A 15,811-nucleotide genomic window follows, 5' to 3' on the forward strand; every position below is an offset into this window, starting at 1 on the left:
TGAATACGTCAGCACTGAGCATTTAGAACATAGCGCTACTCGTAATCAATAGCAATGTATACTTCAGAACGGAGCATTTAGAACATAGCGCTACTCGTAATCAATAGCAAGGAATACTTCAGAATGGAGCATTTAGAACAGAGCGCTACTCGTAATCAATAGCAAGGAATACTTCAGAACGGAGCATTTAGAACAGAGCGCTACTCGTAATCAATAGCAATGTATACTTCCGAATGGAGCATTTAGAACATAGCGCTACTCGTAATCAGTAGCAATGAGTACTTCAGAACGGAGCAGTTCACGGAGCACCACGAGTCGCACGGAGCGAGCCTCTCCGGTGCAGTTCGGGAGACACAAAGTTCCTGAATAGTCAGTGGGGAACAAGGGGCGAATCCCTCGGAGGGGGTCTCTCTGTCGTGGTGACCAGGGGACTCCCACGGAGAGGGAACCCGGGCTCAGGGTGCGGTGTGGCTCCCAGCCTGTAGGGGGCGCACCGGGGACAGTCCCAAGCCTCCGGGCTTACCTTGCTCGACGTCGGGAGGCGTCCACACCGGCTCCGAAGTCCGCAGGCGATCCTGTTGTGACGGGGGCCGGCCACGGCCTCACGCACCTTCATCACAGCTGCGACGGCAGCGAAGGGGCCCCGGGGTTCTCCTCGGGCCTCGCGACGATGAGGGGCACTCTTCCGGCCTCCGGGCCGCAGCGGTGAGCGCGCTTCAGCCTCCGCGCCACAGGGGGGGGGGCTCAAATTAAGCTGGGGGGCTCCGTGCTCAACGGAGCAGAGCACGCTGCCGGGGATCCCAGGCCAGGTCAGGGAGCGCAGGGGTCACCGCGCTAAGACCTGGTTGATCCTCAGCGATACCACAATCGGTTAGGTAGGTAGGTAGTTTCAAGGTTCAGTCTGGACACGCAGTCTCAGCATTCAGTTCCGGAAATCAGTTGCTCTTGAAAGTCTTGATGGCGCAGATGTATCTGGCGCCATTAAGGGGTTCTGTTACAGGGGGGTAGGGGGTGAGTTGGCGACTAGGTCCTTCCTAGACGGGCTGGGCAGAGGTTCCCTGGGTCATCCTACTGCTGGGCAAGATCAGTGGGTTTCACAGTATCCCTCACTCACTTAAGAGGCAGCACCTAAATCCTGTCACTCTCAGAGGCATAAGTCCCTGGCTAGGCCCTACCGCCTACACTCCTGCGTGGATTCTCCAGCTCTGCTTTACCCCACTGGCCAACTGACTAGAAAAAGTTCCCCCTCTCACTTATGTATCCCTAGGTCAGGTGACCTCTAGCCAAGGCGGCTAAAGTAAAACCACACCTCCCTTCTAGAAGGTTCCAGCACATTCCAGGAGCTTCCCCATTCTACCTATGGGACAAAAAAGGCGGGCTGGTGTCGCAACATTGTTGTGGGGTTCCAGCCAGCTCCTGGCAGCTAGGGTGCTACTAATAAAGACCACTCTGCAGTAGCAGGGGCCTGTGGCAGCCATCTTGGGAGAAGGGAGCACCTGCACCTTAACACTGGTTGGCAATGAAAAGGCGCCCGGAGACCTAAGTCCAACATCAAAATGAGGGTGGAAAAAATGAGGCACGATCAAAAATAGATGGGGAGACCACCCTAGGGCTGACAGGTCCAACACGCGTCCCCCCCAGCCGAAAGAGGGGAGAGCTACCCAACCTCTAGGGAGTTCTCATCGCTAAGGCGGAAAAACCTGTAGAGACCGTCAGCATTGGCGTGGTCAACTCCGGGCCGATGTTCCACCCGAAAGTCCATCCCCTGTAGGGAAATGGACCACCTCAACAACTTGGGGTATTCGCCTCTCATCTGCATGAGCCAGCGAAGGGGGCGGTGGTCGGTCTGAATGAGGAAGTGAGTTCCAAAGAGATATGGCCTTAACTTCTTCAGAGCCCAGACCACCGCGAAGGCTTCTCTCTCAATGGTGCTCCATCGCCGTTCCCGAGGGAAGAGTCTTCTGGATATGAAGGCCACTAGTTGATCTTGGCCCTCGATATGGAGTTGCGAGAGCACCGCACCTATGCCGTGCTCTGAGGCGTCTGTCTGCACAATAAATTCCTTGCTGAAATCCGGTGTTGCTAGTACTGGAGCGGTACACATCGCATGTTTCAGCGTGTCAAAGGCTTCTTGGCATGCAGCTGTCCATATGACCTTGCGAGGTTGCATCTTCGAGGTCAATTCCGTCAAGGGGGTTACGATGGTACCATATCCCTTGACGAACCGGCGGTAATACCCAGTGAGGCCGAGGAAAGCTCGGACCTCTGTTTGGGTCTTGGGGGGCTCCCAAGCCAAGATGGTCTCTATTTTGGCCTGGAGGGGTTGCACCTTACCTCCGCCCACCAGGTGTCCCAGGTACACGACAGATCCCTGTCCAATCTGGCACTTGCTGGCTTTAATTGTTAGGCCAGCGCGTTGCAGCGCCTGCAATACCTCCTGGAGGTGTTGCAGATGGTCCTCCCAGGTGCTACTGAAGACAGCTATGTCATCCAGGTAGGCCGCTGAGAAGGACTCCAGACCAGATAGAACCTGATTCACTAACCGCTGGAATGTGGCCAGAGCATTTTTGAGCCCAAAGGGCATCACTCGGAACTGGTAGTGGCCCTCGGGGGTGGAGAACGCGGTCTTCTCCCTTGCTCCTTCGGCCATGGCAATCTGCCAATATCCGGATGTCAGATCAATGGTGCTGAGGTACCGGGCTGCTCCCAGACGGTCCACCAGCTCGTCTGCACGTGGGATGGGGTGAGCATCTGTCTTCGTGACAGAGTTCAACCCCCGGTAGTCCACACACAACCGAAGCTCCGGCGTCGTACCCGGTGGGGCCGCTTTCGGCACCAACACCACTGGACTAGCCCACGGGCTGCTGGAAGGTTCTATCACCCCCAGCTCCAACATTTTTGCCACCTCACGCTGGATGCTATCCTTCACTCGGTCAGAGAGCCGGTAAGACTTGTTCTTCACCGGGGGGCTGTCCCCTGTGTCCACATCATGGGTACACAGATGAGTGATTCCAGGCGTGAGGGAGAACAACGAGGCGAACCGTCCCAGGACATGGCGACAGTCCCTCTGTTGCTCTGGGGTCAAGGATGGGGAGAGGACTACACCTTCCACCGAACCATCCTTCTCTTGTACCGCTAGAAGGTCAGGAAGAGCTTCACTCTCTTCCTCCTCGCTCCCATCTGTCACCCTCAGGAGAGCAAGCTCTGATCGCTCATGGTGCGGCTTCAGGCGGTTGACGTGGAACACCCGGAGGGGCTGTCGGGGGGTCTTCAAGTCCACTACGTATGTGGTCTGGCCTCGTCGCTCCACAATGTCGTACGGACCAGTCCACCGGTCCTGGAGGGCACAAAGCTCCCCAGGTTCCATGACCGACACCTTCTGTCCAACGTCCAACTCGACCGTCCGAGCGTTGCGGTCATACCACTCCTTCATCACGGTCTGGCTAGCCTACAGGTTCTCCGAGGCCGCCTTCCACAGCTTGGCCATCTGGCTGCGGAACGCCAGCATGTAGCTGACAATGTCACGGGGAAGCTTCTGCGAAGTCTTCTCCCACCCCTCTTTCGCTAAACTGAGGGGACCCCTAACGGGATGGCCATAGAGCAATTCAAATGGGCTGAACCCGACTCCATTCTGCGGTACCTCCCGGTAGGAGAATAACAAGCAGGGGAGGAGGACGTCCCATTTACGCCTGAAGCCCTCTGGCAGGCTCCAGATCATTCCCTTCAATGTCTTATTGAAGCGCACTACAAGTCCGTTAGTCTGGGGGTGGTAAGGAGTGGAGAACCGGTAGGTCACCCCACACTCCTTCCACATGGCCTGCATGTAGGCCGACATGAAATTTGTGCCCCTGTCCGACACCACGACCTTGGGGAATCCCACTCGGGTAAAAATCCCCAATAGTGCCCGCGCCACCACCGGTGCAGTGATGGTCCTCAGAGGAATAGCCTCTGGGTACCTTGTGGCGTGGTCCACCAAAACCAGAATGAACCGGTGTCCCGCTGCGGTCGGAGGGTCCAATGGCCCAACAATATCGATACCGACCCTCTCAAAAGGGGTCCCGACCACGGGGAGCGGTTCCAATGGGACTTTCAATTTAGTCCCAGTCTTGCCACTTGCCTGACAAGACTTACAGGTCTTGCAAAAGGTGTCGGAGGCAATTCTCATCCTGGGCCAATAAAAATGAGGGACCAACCGTGCAAAGGTTTTGTCCTGACCCAGATGTCCAGCTAAGGGTATCTAGAGCGCTAACTCCAGCAGGAAGGCCCGGTAACATTGGGGGACCACTATGGCCCTCGAAGATCCATGTACCGGCACCCTGGGCTCACTGTATAGGAGACCATCCTCCCAATACACATGATATCCTCCCATCTCCTGACTGGCCACTTGGGCTTCGGCCTGTCGCCGCATGCCTTCAAGCGTGGGGCACGCCCTTTGTGCCTGACAAAATTCCTCCCAGGTAGGCCCTCCTCCCACATGCCAGTCAGCAAGGGTCGGCAAGTCCTCCACGGGAACGACATCCACCTCCACGGACTCCGGGGGCACCTCTGTTGCCTCCCCATCCATCTCACGGGGCGTGTCCTCTACCACCTTCTTCTTTCCTCTTCTGGTGTTGGGTTGGGCCATGATTCCAGGCTCCAACCCCGGGTGAGTTCCATGCTGGGCAGCCATGGTCCGCGTGACTACGCAAGTCCACCCCGGTAATCCCAGCATCTCGGTGTGAGCTCGAAACTCGACATCTTTCCACTTGGTGTGCTCCAGGTCGTTCCCTAGCAAGCACCCCACAGGCAAGGCAGGGCTCACTGCAACTCTTAGTAGGCCTTTGACTCCTCCCCACTCAAATGGAACACGAGCCACTGGATAGTGACTCACACTGTCGTCAGCCAATACGGCCGGATGGAACTCCTCGGGGACTACTTGGTCTGGGGACACCAGCCGCCACACTACAGTGGTCATGCTGGCACCTGTGTCCCTCAGAGCCTCCACCTCCTCCCCGTTAATTCTCACCCTCTGCTGATATTTAGCAGTGTTCGGGGGCAGGGACACTACGGGGACCACCTCTCTATCCTCGAGTGAAACCAGGGTCAGGCCTGTCCACTCCCCTTCCCTATCTAAGGGCAGCTCCACCCCAAGCGCTATACTACTCACCCCGGGACTTTTCCCGCCCGTAGGGGCTGGGGGTCGCTTGCGACACTTGGGATCTCCCTTGTAGTGTCCAATCTCCCCACATTCGTATCACCGCACAATCCTTGGCTGCTGACTCCTGTCAGGGTAAGTGGGTCTTGTGGAATTGGACGGGGGTGGGGTTCCTACTCCCTTCCCAAACTTATTTTGGGGGCCTTTAGAGAACTCCACCTTTTTATCTCCCCCCTCTTTCTTCTGGGGAAACCCTGTCCGCCTTTCGATCCATCTCCCCCGGGGCCCTTGTGAGACACCCGGGTGCTCACCCAAATATCTGCCTCCTCCGCAAGCTCACGGGGATCCATCAACTTGCGGTCCACCAGATGTTGGCGCAGTTCCGGAAAGCAATTCTCCAAGAGGTGCTCCCGTAAAAAAAGATTGTACACCCCTTGGTAGTCCTGCACCTCACTGCCACGCACCCAACCATCTAGTGCCTTTCTCGCATAATCAAAAAAATCCACCCATGTCTGTGTGGACAGCTTATGGCTGCCACGGAACTTCTGCCAGTACCTCTCGGGGTTAAGACCAAACTTTTTCAGTAAAGCCTCTTTCATGGGGGCATACCTGACCTGATCCGCCTTGGCCAGATATAACAGGGTGTCCCTGACATTGGGGGGTATATACCGATATAAACCACCTCCCCAATTACTCTCGGGTACCCCATGGGCAGTCAAGGCTACCTCGTATGCCTCCAACCATTTAGCAATGTCGTCCCCCACTGTGTAATTGGCAATGACTTCCTTAGGTAGGTAGAATTTTGACTCGTGAGACTCTTTAGGTATGCTGCCACCATTGTCCTTATTGGACGCATTCAATTGGAGGGCGCGCAGCTCCATCTCTTTCAGCTGAAGCTCGTGCGCCAGCTTCTTTTCCTCCATTGCCCATCTCTTGTTTTCTCTCTCTTGTTCCAATTTGGCCAATTCCCTTTCTCTCTCTTGTTCCAACTTGGCCAGCTCCCACTTTAACTGCCTCTCCTCCCTCCTGTCGTCCTCCTCCTCTGGAGACTCGCTCCTCCTAGACCCTGTCCTACTACTGGCCCCAGAACGTCTCCCTGGGGGTACATTTTCAGACATATCCACCTTAAGTATGTCTAGTACTTCTTGGGCGCTCTCCTCCTGAGGTGCATCTGGCGCCTCCTGTCCCTCATCCTCTCTCCCTTCTGGGTGGGCCTCTACCCATGCCCTTATGGCGGTACGGAGTTCCGGTCCTTTGGCCCTCCGCACCCCAGGCACCCCCATCCCCTGCCCGAACTCTCTCAGTTGCTTCACCGAGTACCCCTCGAGGTCAGCTAACCGGAATTCCATCTTGACAGGTGGGGACCTATATACTAAGGAAGAAATTCCTAGGATATGGGTGACAGTTACCAGCTAACCAGGATTCTTTTACACTCTCAGCCTGGACAGTGGAATCAATAAATACAGCAAATAATAGTTGCAGAGCTTTGAAACAACAGGCATTTAATTGTGGCGCCCTCCGCTTCACGGAAGGGTGCTGTATGGTCACAGGTCCTAATATCCCACCGCTCGCCAACAATGTAAGACCTGGGGTCTCCAGGCCCTAAGGGGGTAACGTGACACGAGCGGCTGGGCACCCAAAGGCTTGTGTGTAAAGCGACCATACAACACACGCATCCTCTGAAGCAAGGAACGCACACAATAAGGGACGCCACACTGTAGAGATTTATGCAAATAACTCCAGTTTATCCAAGCAGTTCGAGATAAATGCAGTTCATGGGATAACAAGGCAATTCATAAGATATATATGCACTTCATGAAATATAAATTCAGCTAATGAGATGACAATGCAATTCACTTATATTAGCATTGGGTTCGCCAGCACCATATTCACCAGCATGATATTCACCAGTAGGATATTCACCAGTATGATATTCACCAGTATGTTTCCTGAAGGCTCTAGGCCACCCTCGTGTTTCTCACTCCCCGTGGTAGGGTTGGGGAGCGCAGCGCCACTCCTGGGGGCGTGCAGGGACCCAGAGCAGACCTCGCGGGCCTACCGCTACCTTGGTTACCTGTAGCGCCTCGGTGGCGATCACCGCGTTCTACGCGCTAAGCGGGCCTTGTACACCTCGGGACAAATCTGACGAACACAGTACTACTCGTAATAACTGCGCATTTGACTTCTGAGGAGAGCCCACGATCCTAACGCTCCTCGTAATCTTTAATCAGTTAATACCTCAGAGCAGAGCCTTTAGAACACAGCGCCACTCGTAACCTTTAGTCAGGAAATACTTCAGAGCAGAGCATTAGAACATAGCGCCACTCGTAACCAGTAAGCGGCGAATACTTCAGCACTGAGCATTAGAGCATAACGCTACTCGTAATCAGTAAGCAGTGAATACGTCAGCACTGAGCATTTAGAACATAGCGCTACTCGTAATCAATACCAAGGAATACTTCAGAACGGAGCATTTAGAACAGAGCGCTACTCGTAATCAATAGCAATGTATACTTCCGAATGGAGCATTTAGAACATAGCGCTACTCGTAATCAGTAGCAATGAGTACTTCAGAACGGAGCAGTTCACGGAGCACCACGAGTCGCACGGAGCGAGCCTCTCGTACTCCGGTGCAGTTCGGGAGACACAAAGTTCCTGAATAGTCAGTGGGGAACAAGGGGCGAATCCCTCGGAGGGGTCTCTCTGTCGTGGTGACCAGGGGACTCCCACGGAGAGGGAACCCGGGCTCAGGGTGCGGTGTGGCTCCCAGCCTGTAGGGGGCGCACCGGGGACAGTTCCAAGCCTCCGGGCTTACCTTGCTCGATGTCGGGAGGCGTCCACACGGGCGCCGAAGTCCGCAGGCGATCCTGTTGCGACGGGGGCCGGCCACGGCCTCACGCACCTTCACCACAGCTGCGACGGCAGCGACGGGGCCCCGGGGTTCTCCTCGGGCCTCGCGACGATGAGGGGCACTCTTCCGGCCTCCGGGCCGCAGCGGTGAGCGCGCTTCAGCCTCCGCGCCACAGGGGGGGGGGGCTCAAATTAAGTTGGGGGGCTCTGCGCTCAACGGAGCACGCTGCCGGGGATCCCAGGCCAGGTCAGGGAGCGCAGGGGTCACAGCGCTAAGACCTGGTTGATCCTCAGCGATACCACAATCGGTTAGGTAGGTAGGTAGTTTCAAGGTTCAGTCTGGACACGCAGTCTCAGCATTCAGTTCCGGCAATCAGTTGCTCTTGAAAGTCTTGATGGCGCAGATGTATCTGGTGCCCTTAAGGGGTTCTGTTACAGGGGGGTAGGGGGTGAGTTGGCGACTAGGTCCTTCCTAGACGGGCTGGGCAGAGGTTCCCTGGGTCCTCCTACTGCTGGGCAAGGTCAGTGGGTTTCACAGGATCCCTCACTCACTTAAGAGGCAGCACCTAAATCCTGTCACTCTCGGAGGCATAAGTCCCTGGCTAGGCCCTACCGCCTACACTCTTGCGTGGATTCTCCAGCTCTGCTTTACCCCACTGGCCAACTGACTAGAAAAAGTTCCCCCTCTCACTTATGTATCCCTAGGTCAGGTGACCTCTAGCCAAGGCGGCAAAAGTAAAACCACACCTCCCTTCTAGAAGGTTCCAGCACATTCCAGGAGCTTCCCCATTCTACCTATGGGACAAAAAAGGCGGGCTGGTGTCGCAACATTGTTGTGGGGTTCCAGCCAGCTCCTGGCAGCTAGGGTGCTACTAATAAAGACCACTCTGCAGTAGCAGGGGCCTGTGGCAGCCATCTTGGGGGAAGGGAGCACCTGCACCTTAACACTGATTGGCAATGAAAAGGCGCCCGGAGACCTAAGTCCAACATCAAAATGGTGGAAAAAATGAGGCACGGTCAAAAATAGATGGGGAGACCACCCTAGGGCTGACAGGTCCAACAGTCCGCATTACCAATTGAAAGTGCATGCCCTTCAGGGGAACCATCACCTCCAGGGTGTGTACAAAGTGTCTGGTCATGGTCACCGCTCACCTCCAGAAGAACGGCATCCACGTCTTCCCTTATTTGGACGACTGGCTGATCAAGAGTACATCCCAACAGCTGTATTTGGCACATGCACGATCCACCATCTACCTGCTGCATGAGCTGGGCTTCACCATCAACATAGGCAAATCCCAACTCCAGCCTCTACAAATCCAGCCCTTTTTGGGAACAGTTTTCAACTCAGTCAGTGGGTAATGCTACCCCAGTCTGGCACACGTCTAAGCTTTACAAACATTCCTCTCTCTTTTTCAGCCAGATCAACTAACAGTACAGACTTTCAATGCTCTCCTTGGTATGAAGGCTTCCTGCATCGCTGTTGTCCCTTCGCCAGGTTACATATGCACCCGTTGGAAGAGTGCCTAGCAGCACAGTGGTCACAAGTGGAGGGTCTCTAGAAGGATCTAATGCTGATCTGGGGCTGCATTCATCGCTGTCTGCAGTGGTGGAACACCACCGATCTGTTATAAGGCAGGCCCTTTCTTGATCCAGTACCACTGGCCACCATCACAACTGACGCTGTATGTCCAATTTTATTTTGTGAATATTCTGTTCCAATTCAATATAAAATATGCACGTCCTTAATCGCAGAGGATGCATTGTACTGCAACATTTATATAGCGCTTCCTACCCAATTATGGGGTGCCAAAGTGCACTCTCGGACCGATAGCACGTTACAGTGTAGCAGAGTGTGTGGTTATCACGAAAACACAACCGTGGTGAAAAGGGCTGGCACTTTTATCTAACTTCTCTGTTATTTTTCAGCAATATTTTGAATTTTTAAAGCAACCTTTTAGAGTTAGAATGCTTAACTACCTTCTAGCATATCATTTAAGGAACTTTCAGGTTACCAATATTAAACACCTTTTTTTATTTTTTGGGAGGGGGCATTGTTTGAGTGACTGGGCTGTTAAGTTCTGCATTACCCTGTCTCCCAAGGCTCTGGCGGCTCTGGCTTGGTGCTGCATCACTGCGAGCATTAGAAAATATCCCCCCCCCCTTATATAATCCACTATGTCCCCCAAAGGCCTCACATATTTTACCACTGAACGTGGATTACAGGTTTAGGTACTGTTTCCAGTACATTCTCACAACTCACATCCTCATCTCAGACCAGTGCTTGAAATAGAAGTACAGGTAGGTACTCACTATTTAGAGTATCCATTTGCTCCTGAAAAGTGCAGACACTCTCCATTAAATGTATTGCAGCAGTGCTGAGAAGTGCCTGTATACCCGCTATTTAGAGTACCTCTTTACTCCTGAAAAGTGCAGACAGTCCCCATGTATTGCAGCAGTGGTGAAAAGTGCCAGTGCTCTCACATTAAATGTATGTGACGTGGAGTTGGACACCGGCCAAGCAGTGTGGTCAACCCCTGTCACGCATGGATGAAGGCTGTGCACAGCGGCTGTTGGATTAACATGGTAATTAAATATTACTTTGCATTTTTTTTTTTAAACCTAGAAATTCACTGAAAAAACAAAGGTTACAGGGCACTGTAGTTTGAAAATAACATTAAACTGTAGAAATGTACTGAAAAAAATGTTACAGGGACGTTATAGTTGGGTTCAGATTTTACACACACAACCATGAAAATGCAGCAGTTAAAGTTAGTTATCTCAAGTAACTATAACTTGCGCACTAAGGTAACTATAACTCGCGCCTTCGCCATGCACTGCTAATTATCACACACATTTCATCACTCAGGACATCTATGACATCATTAATGATATCAGTGCAACATTTGCTGTCAAAAGTATTGATGAGAAAAGTGTGCATTGTGGGAGAGCGAGTTATAGTTGCCTTCGGGCATGAGTTATAGTTACTTGAGAATACTTAACTGTGACTGCTGAATTTCTATGGTTTTGTGCTGCTAAACTCTGAACCTAACTATTCGTCCATGTAACCTTTGGTTTTTAGTGAAAAACACTCACTCAACCTCATATGATTCTGGACAAATCACTTAATCTCCCCGTGCATACAATTCAGTTCCGTGCGACCCTCACAGTTGATAGAGAGAGAGAGAGAGAGAATTTCAAGTTAACTAGAACTTGCGTCTCCTCCATGCACAGTTTTTGCATCAATAATTTTATTGTAAACGTTGCAGTGATTTAGAGGGTGGGAGGGAGAGGCACTACCATGCATAGAACGCTTCAAATGATTGCATCTTACATGTTGGTTCCATTACTCTCACTAATTGTATGTATCTTACTATGGGAATGCACACGGTGTGTGTTCGAACAGATTTGTAAACTTCAATAACAATTTGTTTACAAAAAAGACAATTGTGGCTAATCAATGATGTAGTATGTGGGTTATTAGCTGTAATAGTTGCTTTAAAGCACGAGTACTAGTTATTTGAAATGACAGCTGAATTTCTATGATATTGTGTGTGTAAATTCAGAACCTAACTAGAACGTCCCTGTAACCATTGTGTTTCTTGTGGGGTGAAAATGTATTCATATCCCCAGGATTCATAAAGCATTGCAAATTACCTGTGACTGACTCAAGGCGCTGAATTGTTTTTTTTTCTTTTTGGTTTTGTTTGTGAATTTCTAAGGTTGTTTTAATATGCAAATTCCTAACTACAGCACCCCTGTAACCTTTCATTTTTTTTATGTGTGCATTTCTATGGTTATTTAAACATAGCGGGGGTTGCCCGCAGGGCCTGGCCTGTGGCCCACACTGCGCATGGGGATGGGGTTGTTTGTGCATCAGCCCTGGAGGATGGGGTCCGTGGGGCCTCAAGGAGGCTTGAGGAGACTTGAGGAGAGGAGCCACACATGCTTCTCCTTTGTAAAATATAATGCACTGCTCCATGGTCCACCCAGGGTTGGGGGGGTGATGTTTTTTTGCTTTTAAGCTCAGGAGGCTGTAATTTTATGCTGATTCTTTATTTATTTGTTGTTCAAATTTGTGGTAAAAATAAAAAAGTGTTTAGCTCCACAAGGCCTATTGGAGCAGGTTATCATTATCCTGCTCTCTCATATTTTTTATTTATAATTTGTTTCAGGACATGGGACTGATTTCTCAAGTTGCTACCACCTCATGTTTGTATTCATCTATGCATTAGTATAAATATTTAGCTAATTATGTTTAGGTCTCTGCTGATTCACTATCACACCTTCTTTCCTTTCTCAATGACTGCCTGATCACTTAATTGTGGAAGTCTTTACTTAATCCGTCTCTTTTGTTAGTGTTTCTTTTTCTCCTATTATCCATCACCAACTGCTGTCCTATTTAAAGCAGTATTGTTTGATGGATGACGATAAAAACTGAAAATGTTTAGTGGTATTGTGCAGTAATGATGTCGCCATTATTGTATGCTAGCTCTCTAATATTGTAATTTGTCACAGTTTGCTGCAGTAGTTGGCTTCCATGTACCTATGTAGCTTTTTTTGGATAGAACGTAGCTCTTCACATATGGCCTCCTTACTAGAAAATATTAAATATAAGAGAAAATAGAAAATATTTTACCTAACAAATGTCTGCTGGCAGTCAAGCATTGCATTCATGAAGTATAAAAGGTCTTTAATCTGTGAGATCACGCATCACATTTAAAATACAAGACCTGGTAATTATTCAGACGGGATAGCTGAACGGGGAATCAATCAATTATTTGTGTTAAGTGGGTGTGATTTATCATGGTTCTGGAGCAGTCGTTCTGAAAAAGCCAATTATGCACGGTCTACGAGAAGTGAAAATCAAAAAACAATTGAGCCATTATCCACTATACAGCTTAGTTATTTTTTTTCAGGTGTCAATTCTGGGATGCCCGGATCCAAAGGTTCATGAAATTGCTTACCAGTATGGAAAGAATATCGGGATAGCTTTTCAGGTATTGTGTGGTTGTGTTTTTTTGTTTTGCCAGATTCCCATTCTGAATGTCTGTATTTATTTACCCAATCAGATTTGCAATAATATGTGGTTGTGGTTGGTAAATGATGACGGTTGTTGTTAAAAAGTTAGTTTAATTATGTGTGTGTTTAACGGTTATTCTTTGGGTAGGTTACCAACCGATATCCCATCATTTTACATTGAGGGCTTTAAATGTAATGCTGCATCCATCTTAGAAAGTTGACTTGAGTTGTGTGTTAAGCTTACTGGGCTTTTCCGTTCTAGACTTTGTATGGTAGGTCCTATCTCTTTTTACAGGAGTCAACCGTGACAACTCATGATTTGTGAAGCTTAGGGTGAAGAGAAAAATGGGGGTACATTCTAGAAAAAGATTCTTGTAGAAAGAACCAGAGTACTCACACATCTATCATCTCCGTTTCTGACATTTGATATTAACATCACCCGAAGGACAGTATGTGAGCATTTGCCAAAAGTACATGTAGCCAAGCAAAATATTTGGTGGATTTATCCTCCAAGAAAAACTTCTAGCCCTGTGTGGTTAGGTAGGAAATGGAAGAGACATACTGTCAGTCTCTTGGAACTAACCACAGTCACCTCAAAAGGCCCAACTTTCTTCATTAGTTGCGTAGAAATTGACAACCAGTTCTAATCTGAATCCCCTTTCTCCTATCAGCACAGTCATGCATGGTCCTGACTTGTATGGTGATTGGAAAGATTGAATAGTTTCATGTATACTCCCGCCACCTGGGAGAGGTTGGGGGGGGGGGATAATGGTCTCATGGTGTATTTGTTTGGTGTGTGTAAAAATAATCAACCTTGCCTTCAGACTTGTAAGAAAAAGTCCTACCCAAAGACACATTGTACAACTATACCTTCTGGTCTAAGGAAGACAGCTGTTGCCTAAAAACTGTTAAGCAGGAAATGTGATCTGGTAAACGTTTCCATGAAGACATTGGTGATATTGGTTACAAGGTTGTCCAATGTGTAAGGAAAATCTACAAAGCTTTCAAAAAGATCTGTAAAGCTCACAAGAGGATGCCTTCAAATTATTTATCTGCACACAACTTTTTTTTAATTGTCTACAAGATCTATGCAGTTTACAATCTTTACATTGAAAACTTTCAAAGTGGTAGACTCTGTTGGGTAGTCTGGGCACAACCAAAACAGTACTGTTTTCAACAAGGATGACTGCTGTCCTCCTGGCCAGTACAAGGCACCACCAGCAATGTGTGATAGCTGATTATTAGTAGTAGGATGCAGAGCATCTGAGATCCTCACGGGTGAGGAGCGGGCTTCACATATCCCTGATTGATTGATTGAGCTTCTCCAGTGTTAATACTAGTATACCATGACTGGACCTCCTGATTCTCTCTAGCATGCATGGATGTGCTTGTGTAGAAGAAAGGCAGGGTGCCCATGTGACACCTCTCCCCTTGGATATATCTAATCCCAGGTGTGCAGGGTGCTACCTCCATAGGGCTTAATGGTAGGCAATGCTTCTGTCTACCCAGTGTAACTCATTGTAAACCAAATGCATGTGTTTGTTTGAAAACATATGCTTCAACTGGAGCGAAACAATCATTGTGCTCACTAGATCTGGACCAATCCAGTCTCAGCAGGCCAACATGTGCCTTTCAAGAGCAACATCCAAACAATAACTGTGGGAAAGAGTATAACCAAAAGACTGCACACCATATTGCACTACACCCCCTGAGGCTGATGGGCCCTCTGTGGCTAGTTGCCCATGGATCTGTTGCATGAGAGCAAAAAGCACGTTGTTGTGATTGGCAGCCCCAAACGGCTGGGTCAGCTTTCATCAGAGTCCATCTGTTGTGATCCTGTACTGGATTTAAGATCCCTTTGGCTTATCTACTCCTTATAATTGGAAGAAGTACCAGAGGGAGAATCTTTGGCACTCCTCTTAGTGTGGTAAGCACACGCCCAAATGTCTGAGAAAGGCTTGCAACTGCAACTTGAAGGAGAGAGAAGTGGAACTGTCTGACATGAAGACCCGACAATAAAACTGTGATCCCCTACTACCATGACGACTTTCAACATGCGAATCCGCTGAGAATTGAGAACTTCAATTGCCCTGAGCACAGAGAATTGAAGTCTGATGAGAGAAGCGTTCAGTTGGTGCTGGCTGATCCAGCTCTTTTTTTCTCCATCACAGAACATCTGCTGAGCTGCTGTCTGATCCAAAGTCTCAAAACCCAGCAGTGCCTGAGGTCCCTAGAGATGGGTAAGCACAGCAGTGAAGGTTAATAAACCTGCAGAATTCAGAGCCTACCTTTTTTTTTATTGTCGGATTACTCAGAACCCATAGATAGTTTGAATAATCAGCATGGTTTCATACTGTATCAGATTTCTGTCGGCTCCTATATCCTTCCCTATATCATTCCCTAGACAAAGGGTGGTCTCCCCAGCTCTCCCTGCAACTGTAGGGAACACCCAAAAATTCCATGTGTCAGGTTTCAGATATATTGAAGCTAATTGGATCCCCCACCAGCGGATAGTTGCCACACCTGAATAGTAACACGTGGTTGGAAACCATTACTGATCGTAGGGTGTCAGGTCCTTTGGTTGTGATGTTTACCTTTAATACATTCAAAAGAATTACTGCATGCTCCAGGTAGGACCACTCGACCTTTAAGCATCCATCAAACCAGGTAAAGAAACCAACAAGAATATATCAGCTACTTGGAACTTACTAACACCTGTCTGCCTCCATTGGCCTACCTCTTTTTTTGACAACTGTTACTTCACTGTTTGTAATAGTTCATTAGGACTGCACCAACCTCAGGAATGGG

At 49.6% G+C, this 15,811-nt stretch overlaps 1 protein-coding gene across 1 annotated transcript in view; it reads left to right on the forward strand.

The window, feature by feature from the left end:
- The window catches only part of PDSS1 (decaprenyl diphosphate synthase subunit 1), a 321,226-nt gene that overhangs the window by 221,138 nt on the left and 84,277 nt on the right, over window positions 1-15,811 (forward strand). The window contains exon 8 of the mRNA XM_085631745.1: window positions 12,901-12,981. Coding sequence (XP_085487871.1) covers window positions 12,901-12,981 — 81 coding nt within the window. The remainder of the gene's footprint in view (window positions 1-12,900; window positions 12,982-15,811) is intronic.

Source organism: Triturus cristatus, chromosome 10 (assembly GCF_964204655.1).
Source record: "Triturus cristatus chromosome 10, aTriCri1.1, whole genome shotgun sequence".
NCBI lineage: Eukaryota > Metazoa > Chordata > Amphibia > Caudata > Salamandridae > Triturus > Triturus cristatus.